Raw genomic sequence first — 10001 nt, forward strand, 5'->3', positions numbered from 1 at the left:
TTCTATTGCACAATTATAACATCTATATAGTTGTAACATCTGTACAATTGCATAACCATAGCATGAACACATATTCTTCTTTTGCGTCCTCGAGCATAAGAGTCACATGCGTGCTCACTATTTTCTCTATTTTTTGAATCTATCTCACTATTTATTGCCAAACTCTCTCTCTCCCTACCCTTTTCACACCTCTCCTCTTTGTGAATTTTCTCACATATCTGTTACCTCTCTCTCTCTCTCTCTCTCTCTGTGACATTCTTCCCTCTCTCTCCCTCTCCCTTTTTGATCTCTCTCCTCTCTCTACAACACCCATCACTTCCTCTCTCCCCTCCTTTCCACCTCTCCCTTCCTCCCCTTGTTTATCCCTCTTCTCTATTTGCAACCCCTCACACCACTTTTGCATCTCTTCCTTCTGTTTTTACTCTCTCTCTCTCTCTCTCTCTCTCTCTCTCTCTCTCTCTCTCTCATATGCATTCACAAAAGGATAGACATGTACTTGCATTTAGGTGTATAGAGACTCATATATATGTTGGGGGTAAAGGCGCCTCTGTCTAGTCGCCTGTGTATTACTACACTGATAGTCACTGCCACTGCACACTGTAGGTGGCGGGCGCCCGTCACCGTCACTTTATTCTTTATTCTTTTAGTGACAGTTTAAATAAAGGAAGGCCCGGTCACACATTGTGACTGTTGGAGTTCCCATTTTTAGCCTCTCCCTTTCTTGCTCTTGCTCTCCTGCCATTGCTCTCGAGTCTAACCTTAGATTCATCGCTCCCTTTCAACTGGTATCAGAGCTTTGCTTTCCGACTCTTGAGCTTGGTTCGTGGCATTCTCAGCACTCCATCGACTCCCTGCTTGCATTGGGTCTCCTTCCCGGCAGCCATATCCGACTCCTTCGAGCTCCCATCACTCCCCGGCTTCCCGAGCACCTTCCTGACATTATTGGGCATCTTCAGGGCATTACATCAGAGGTATTTGATCATTTTCTTTAGGGTTTACTTCAGTTCTCTAGTCACACAAGCTGTGAACAATTTGGGGCAGCCACCATTGAAGCTCCCATGCTTCATATCTTCATTGCCCCTGCTCAAGAACCCTTGAGGCTTGGTGTATGCCCCCTTGGGCACCTACTTGAGCCCCAACTCCACCCTAGGTATGCCATGTGGGCTGCAGGCCCCCCAAGACAGCAACACGTTGTTTGCGCCTGTTTTAGGCTGATCCATATCTGCTCCACCCTGGTCCTCCTCAAGCTCCAGGCCATTGGGCACTTCCATAAGCTTCCTCTGAGGCATTTGCATATGATTGATGCTCAGTCTTGAAGGCTTGAGCATTGGACATTGATTTGGGGTTGATTCAAATACTGTTTGGGACTATTTACAGCAATTCGTAGTCATGTTATGCTGATGCTACATTGACAGTAAATGCTATGCTTGTCTAGGCATACATAGTCAACCGGTTTTATGCCTATTGGATGTCGATTGACTTGGGGATGGATTGCACATGTTATGCCATCATTTTGGCACTGATTTGGGACTGAAATTTCTTAGTTTTTACAGTCATTTCATGTTGTAATAAAAGCGGGCTGAAGCTATTTTACATGCTTTGGGTTATGCCTATTGGTTCCGGCCTATGTCTTGGATATATGCTAGGAAGTGTTAATCTTCGGGGTACGACTTCGAGCTTGGATTTCATTCCGGTTGCTTTTGGAAGAGCTTTGACATTACGCACTCATTGACATGGTTCATGCTTGACAGTGGTATATGCTTTGACAGTGATGCTTCTTGGGTTTATGAATACTCGTTGCCTCTACGACTTGATGCTCATGTCACGGTTGATTACCCTATGCATACGTTGAGCTTGAGTGCTCATTGAAGCTCCACCTTGGATGCATTTTGGATTATCTGGAGTAGTCTTGGATGTCACTTGGCTTATCAGAGTCTGGATTGGGATGTATTTGATGTCTTACTATATGCTTACAGATGCTACATACGGATGCTCTACCGCCTACATGTTCGGGATGTACTATTGATGTATTGTCTTGGACTTATGTCATTGGCACTGTGTCTTGCCTTGCTTGAGCTCTTGAGCTCGTACATATGACTTTTGTGCTAGTGGGAGCATCCTTGAATGCTTATTAGACATTAAGCATGCGGTACTTTTATGCATTGAGCCGTTACATGCCATTGAGCAGTTACAGATACTTGAGACTTTGGGACTTCTTATCCTTTGGGATGATACATCATATGTCTTGGTTCACTGTATGCTTATGAGCTAAGTCTTAGTTTTGGATCTGTATCTTTGTAAACTAACACCTACTTGTGTCAAGTTTTGGTAGTAGCAGGAACACTTTGCCCCATTGACTGGGGGGTGTGCCTACTCACTAGCAGATGTTTGTATGACATACTTGGGTGTTGGATTCATGCTTATCGACCGTCATATGCTTATGCTATACCTGCATGATGCCGGCTTTGGTCTTGGCAGTATCTGATTGCCTTGGGATCCGATTTTGACATTATTAGCTCTCTTTTACTGAAATCTGAAATTTATTACAGCAAGCATATATGTATGGACTGACATGGATTTTTCATGTTGAAACACTCTGAAATGATATACTTTCACTAGTATTTGGCGGGCAGCAGCTTTGGTTCCAATTTTCTTGCCATTTTCCCTCGATTTTTGTGGCTTTTTGGTCATTTTCTGCAGTAAACAGCAAGCAATTTTGAATTGTCTACAGTCTCCCAACCTGCATTATGGCGAGTTCGTCCAGTGATCATGCTATTTTCAACATCACTAAGCTTGATGGTACGAATTACTCTTATTGGAAGAGCCAGATTTGGCAGATGTTGGTGCAAAAATCGCAGATCAAACCTTTCAGGTTAAGCAGGCATCCGCTTGCAACTATGTCAGATGAGAAATGGCTTGAGCTTGATGAGTTATGCAAGTCCACCATTGTATTGTCTCTCACAGAACAGGTTCACTATAATGTATTTGAGGAAGAACAGAGTACATGGCAGTTGTGGGAAAATATAAAAAATCTCTATGACAAGAAAAGACCAGCGAGTCAGATGTATTGGCTGAAGCAGCTTATGGATCTGCGCATGAAGGAGAATGTGACTATGTCTACTCACTTGAGCCAGTTCCATGCTATACTCAAGAACTTGACTTCGCAGGACATCACTTTTGCAGAGGATGTCACTCCTCTTTTCTTGCTTGGTACTCTTAATGAATCATGGGATGTATTCCGCACTGCATTATGTGCCTCTACTGCTACCTTGAAATTATCTGATGTTGAGAGTGCTCTCCTGCAGGAAGAGGTTAACCGTAAGAATTTGGATGCCTCTCATGTGTCTCATGCTATGACAGTTAGAGGCAAGAATGATGGATATGGAAAGCATGGCAGTGGTAGTGGCCATGGACGGGATCCTCAGAAATCTTGATCCAAGTCTCGTGGGAAGTCACGTAGCAAATCCCGTGGCAGGAATACAGATATTACTTGTCAACAGCGTTGTGGGAAAAAGGGCCATATTAGGCCACAATGCCATGAATTGCGCAATGAAAGGCGCAAAGATAAGGGGAAAGACAAAGTGTAGGATAAGTCTTATGATCGCAATATAGTACTTCCAAAGTCCAGTGTTAAAATTGAAGAGATCAATATTATGCAGCCTGAGGATGTTGATGATGATGATTATATCCTAGCACTCTATGTATGCACAGTGTTGGCTCTTGGACTCACGTGTGTCCTTTCATGTGACACCTTGCCGAGAGTGGTTTCATTCATACCATACTGTTTCGGGTTCTGTGCGCTTGGGTGATGATAGCTCTCTTGATATTGTGGGCATTGGTGATGTTAGGCTGTAGTTTCCCTTTGGCAGTAGTTTTATTATGCAGGATGTTCGTCATGTACCTGCTTTGACACGCAGTCTCATGTCAGCTTGATGACGCAGGATATCATGTATATTTGGAGCCTCTGCATGGAAGATCACTCATGGCAGACTTGTGATTGCGAGAGGTGCCAAGGTTGGCAGTCTCTACCCCTTGAGGACATGACAATCTTTCCTCTCTTTCTTGCACCTAAAATTTTAGAAAGCCACAATGTAAACGTAAACACATCTAATAATTGACAAAGATTACTTAACTTTAGAATAACAATACATGGCCTAACACCTGCAAACCACTCACAGCAGGCATTGTCATAGCTTGATGTAGCATCACAAAGCAAGTGAGGTCTTTAAATTCATACATCGGCCATCCCCTTGGTATTCTATCAGTGTGAGATCGTTGAAACCTCTTATCATGTTCAACTTCACCCATATGCACTCGAAAACACTGAGTATATCCACAATGCTCCACCTCAATAAAAACTGGAAGTAAAATCTCTATATTGACATCATCATATAAACACAAGAGTCATTGAGCATTTATATGACGATACATTGCACGTGCAAGATACATTGTAGTTCCTTCTGATACTCAGAAGTTGGATTATAGCCCCAACATGGAGTAGGCATCTGCAAAAGTGGAGTGAACACTTAAACATAGTGCATGAAATAATTAGTTACTACAGAGTATATACCAACCGAACGTGGCATAAAGGCCATTTCACATATGAGCCAAGCAATGACTACGAAGCTATCAAATTTCAATGGATACATCCCTGCAAAAAAGAAAGCATACCATTGCACCCTCCAAAAAAACACATTTTCATGCATCCTTGCAAGAAAGCAATACACCTTATTGCATCTTCTGAAGCACATCCTTGTATACAATGTTCGTTGTGACATTCATAATGCTCCCATTTTCATCTAGCAAGACTCTCACACCATATGAGGATTTCACCCTTGAAAATGCAACATACAACTGTCCATGTGTAAATATCGATGTCTTCAAATAAAGATCAACAACATACAAAGTCTAGCCCTGTGACTTATTGATGGTCATAGCAAACGCCAATCAAATAGAAAACTGCCTCCATCTCATAGTAAATGGAAATTGCAAAGTACTAGGAATAAAAGTGATCTTAGGAATGAAAACTCGTTCCCCTACATTTGTTCATGCCAATCAAATAGAAAACTGCCTCCGTCTCATATTAAATGGAAATTGCAAAGTACTAGGAATGAAAACTCGTTCCCCTACATTTGTTCATGTTATTATCTCAGCATCTATCACCTTTCTATTGAATGCCTTACATATCAATTGTGTACATAAACCTTTTTCTAGATTTAAGTTCCTAAGCAGAATGATAGGTGCATTCATCTTTAGCAGCAATAGACGGGGAGGAAACCCACCTCCAAGATCTAGTGTATTTAAATACTCTACAAAGTATAAAAATGAGCTACCATCTGTCTCTGCAATCAAATCCGCACTATAGTATTGTATAACCTCTCCATACATCAATTGCAATGAATGATGATTCAAAGAGGTCACCTCCGTATTCCGTGCTACAAGTATAGCATGCTCGTTGAAATATGCTCCAAAGTTTATCGCATTGGATACTTCACTGTACACACTATCAAAACCAAGGTTTCAATAGAGTGTCCTTTTAATACTATGCCAGATGGAATATGTAACTTATCACAATTCTCTGTAATACCCACTCCATCCCCTATCCCTTGAATCCAACCAATAAACCCATTATTAATTATGTCACCAATTGTTGACATCTGCATATTCCGAGACAACCTTAGTACCTTAACACACTGCCATAAATGAGAGTAACATAGTGTTGTATTAACAATATCTTCACGAGAGCCCTTCATCACAATAGGAAGGATTTGTCTAAAATCACCTCCAAGTAACCTTTCCACCAAATGGTTTATTACAACTCATAATATCCCTTAAAGTTCTATCAATTGCCTCAAATGCATACCTATGCATCATCGAAGCCTCATCCCACAAAATAAGACTTGACGGTCTCAATAGTTGAGCAAGATCACTCTGAACAGGAATATTACAGGTGGATCGATTACTTAAATCTAATGGAGCTTTAAACCTCGAGTGATCAGTACGACCACCCTATAGTAGCAAAGCAACAATGCCAGATGATGACATTGCCAATGCTATATGACGATCACTGCGTAGCCTAGCAAGCAAACACTTATAAACAAATGTCTTCCCAGACCCACCGGGACCATCCAAAAAAAAAAACATCCCCAGAGTTTGCACCAATAGCATCCAAAACTGTAATATATGCAATTCTCTGTCCGTCGTTCAACATTGCCTCCATAGAAAGACAAACTCTACGTTGCTCTAGTATATCATATGCATATTCATCTTCTAAAAGAGGGTTAGCACACAACTGAGAATCCGTTCGATGAGGCTTTGGCAATCCATCAAAGTCAGACAATCTTCACCCATGCTACCGCAAAATGTCCTGAAGATGCAATAAAGCCTTGTTTGATGCCTCTTGGTGTAGATTTGTAGAAGATACATGTGTATGCTCCAATTGCAATTTATACAAAATATCCTCTACCATTGGTGCCATAAACCTATCCCAAAGCTGACTAGGCCGAGCAGGCTCATAAAAGACCAAAATTGCAGCAAACAAAGCACGTAATTGGGTACCAATTTGCACAGAGGCAGCTTCTCCCAAGCACATTGCATACTCATCATCACCCTCTAACACTCCCTTTGCAATGCAAGCTTTCTTAAAAGTATTGTACATCACATTGCCAACAATACGCAAATCCTCAAAAGACATATATCCGCAAGACACTGTTAAGAGCATTCACAAGTAATAACTCTCACCACATGTAGGCGGCACAAAGTATATTTGACCACATGTATTTCCACGCTTTCTCTTTGTCCACACCTTTTGTTGTGCATTCCACACCCAGTACATTGGGAGGTCTTGATAATGAATAGCTCGAGCCTCTGGATGAACATGATTGCATGCAAACCACTCTGTAAAAGTGGTTTTCTTAACATCTTCATTTTGCATAACATCTGATATATTGTCTATATCACGAAACACCACACAATTCTCACCAGGCAAGTGTACCTGCAATCGCTGTATATCAAGCTTCTCATTGTGCAATGCATAGTCAGATATTTTCCAACACGCTTCTGAAGCAGAAACATACCGTGCATCTAAATAACTCTTGATCTCATCCACTTCACGGATGCCCGTACCATTCAACCCTGAGCTTCCAACAAAAAACGTAATGGTTGCACGATCATGTCCCTTGTATATATACTTATACAAATACTTAACAGCTGCCATTGTTGAGCATACCTCAACATTTATATGTGCATTGTATTTCCTACTCAAGTAAGGATTGTATTGAACAATCCATCGATTATCAATAGTATTACCCTTTATTGTGACTATGTTTCCATAATCTCATCTTCTATAAATAGGATAGCCAGAGCTATCAACAGTTGTCACATTCACAAACCTCCGAGGAAAATTTTTAGTGCATTGACCATCACGCATGCAAGGGCTCTTGGGATTCAATGCACCGCAAGGACCATGGACATTGCACTTTGAGACAATTTCAAATAGAGCTGAAAACCTTCCTTTATCAGGATACTCGGCACAAACAAACCTATCATAATGCCATGCTTCAGAGGGTTTAAAAAGGTGCTCCAAAATCAACAAAGTATGAGAATGTGGCAACCCTCGCTTTTGAAACTCAATCACACTAACATAGCCTGCAACATTTCCAAACAAATTCCTTTTCAACAATGTATGCATCATATCAGCATGTTTTTTATGAAAGATGCGAGCAGTCAAATCAGGACAATCATAAGCAATCTATCCAGGCAACAAAGCATTAGTTATCTCTGACCACTTTGGATTACATGTCATTGTTATAAAGAGATCTGGTTTTCTGTCACTCTGTACTATAGCCATAGCATCTTGATACAATTGATACATGTGCCTTGGCCCACCAGTAAAAGAAGATGGCAAAACCACCCTTTTACCAACAGAGGCACCAATAACCTGTACTAGCCCATTATCCATCAATCCCATCATATTTGCTAATCCTTTATAAACTTCTGAGCATAAAACTAATTGATTATGACGACACCAAGCCAACCTACATTGCTCTACACTACAATAAGCATCAATAATAAATTGTTGCAACAATCGACCACCACGCAACATGCAAACCTCAGTGTCCTCACGCACTTGTAGTCAAAATGCATAAAATTACATCTGAGTAACACAACCCTTATTAGACAATCCATGTACATTAACTAGAATATTAACATTACTATAAGGCACCTTTACATGCCAACCATCATCACCCATAGGAAAAAGAAGAACATATAGCATTGGCATATATGCCCCGTGCAAATTCGAAATAGCAATACATCGTCCATCTCGATTATAAACATGTATATCTCGATGATCGAGACTATTCTCATCGCCTTGTCCTGGCATGATAGCTGCAACTTCAGTTGCCATTGGAACTAAGTATTGCCTATTAGCCTGCTGAATGCCAAAAATAGTCATTCTTAAATCATGCAAGGGATTGTTTTGCAATTGCATACCCACGAATCTAAAAGCTTGCGCATATACATTGTATTGATGCATCATAAACTGAAGCTCTCTAAGGAAAATTGGCAATAAATTAGGCATAACACCCAATCGATTAGATAACTCATGCTCAGTATCATAAACATAAAGTTGTGGAAATCTTGGCTGTTCCTCTCATTGCATCTTAGGAAGCACATGGCCTATACTAGTCAAACTCATGGACATTAGTCAAAATGACGAGAAGAGGATCCCAATAATTGAGTGATCCATGCAAAAAGTTATATCCGTAGTGTTTGTAAACATTATCAGAAATGAACAACTTTATAAGGCCCTAACCAATAATTCAAGGTTTGGAAAAGAATGTGTTGGCCAAAGTATTTGATGAAGCCATATGAGTAGATGATCAGTTAAATGAAGGAATATCAAGGCTATTCAACTAGCAGGCATTAGCTCCATACATATGAAGAGATCCACCATTTGCCAATCTTTGATGCATAGGACAAGGGAAAGGGAATGGACCTTACATAATAATTGATAGGCCTCAAGGTAGAGCTCGTGAAGCTCGAGGATGTCTTAAAACAACCTGCAAGTCCATGTGCAATGGACTCATTGCAGAGGTAGCCACCTTGCAAATAAATGTCTTGATTTCCAACCATGAACTTGCACAAATTGCGGAAGGTTTGGATACAAAGCTATGCATTGCCAAATGCCTAGAAGGCTACCATACCCTCAGCCCTACCCACAACGATTATGTATGGGAGCTCCATTAGCTTTAACTATGCCTAATGAGTCAAGGCTAGGAGTGATCAATCCCACAAGGATACCTAGACCATTGGACCGATTGTCATGTATCCACGAAGTGACTTACCTATGTACTGTGGAGGAACCACTAGATAAAGAGGCTAACATGACTCCTTATGTCTTCTATGACAAATAAGGGAATTTGGGGACTTTAGAGACTAGTTCAAGTAATGACATTGGGAAGAGGAAGAGGTTGAGGTATGGGAGGAACTTAGTCTTGGGAACCTCTAACCTATTGGGATTTTGGCCATCTAATGTACAAATCATCATAGAGTTCCTAAAAAGAGTAGGCAAAAAAAGATAAAGTTAACTTAATGATGCCTCAAATGTTGCATTACATATTTGTATATTGATTTTCCTAGATGGAAAACCTCCACTAGTTTAACAATAATGCCATCAACACCATTTAGTTTACTTGTTGGCATAAAACCTTGGATAATGAGGCAATACTGATATCGCTAAATGCGATAACTAGAGCTCAAGCAAAGCAAGTTAGTATTTCAATACATGGACCTAGCAATCTAGATGCATAGCCAATAAGAACTAAAAGAAAAGGAAAAAGGGAGTAGAAACCAAGCTCACATTGTAAAAAGATAGTGCTTTATTGCAATGTAAGTTCTAGATGTAGAGGCAAAGACATCAGCACCTAAAACAAAAAGAGAAAGGAAGCACTAAAATGGAAGAGTATCCTAGTCCAAGAAAATAGCTAGAGATAGTGAAA

At 40.6% G+C, this 10001-nt stretch overlaps 1 protein-coding gene across 1 annotated transcript; it reads right to left on the bottom strand.

Annotated features, from left to right (window-relative positions):
* Positions 1 to 4728: 4728 nt before the first annotated feature.
* LOC148019228 (uncharacterized) lies at positions 4729 to 8407 on the bottom strand. The gene is made up of 3 exons (XM_087701323.1): positions 8314 to 8407; positions 6806 to 7134; positions 4729 to 4878 (listed from the first exon to the last, which is right to left on the bottom strand). The coding sequence occupies exons 1-3, from the start codon at positions 8405 to 8407 to the stop codon at positions 4729 to 4731; spliced, it is 573 nt and encodes a 190-aa protein (XP_087557449.1).
* Positions 8408 to 10001: the final 1594 nt, after the last annotated feature.

The sequence above is a fragment of the Lygodium microphyllum genome, chromosome 20, assembly GCF_053477565.2.
Source record: "Lygodium microphyllum isolate KBCC chromosome 20, Lygodium_microphyllum_v1.1.10, whole genome shotgun sequence".
NCBI classification, from domain to species: domain Eukaryota; kingdom Viridiplantae; phylum Streptophyta; class Polypodiopsida; order Schizaeales; family Lygodiaceae; genus Lygodium; species Lygodium microphyllum.

Bases quoted from the DNA above. Each gene is read 5' to 3' on its own strand.
- LOC148019228 (XM_087701323.1), bottom strand. From the start codon at position 8,407: ATGGCAACTGAAGTTGCAGCTATCATGCCAGGACAAGGCGATGAGAAT. The intron at 7,135-8,313 runs GTATTGCTATTT...TTGGAAGCTCAG, and splicing joins TTATAATCGAGATGGACGAT to GGTTGAATGGTACGGGCATC. The intron at 4,879-6,805 runs GTGTGGACAAAG...CTTTATTTGAAG, and splicing joins TGTGGAATGCACAACAAAAG to ACATCGATATTTACACATGG.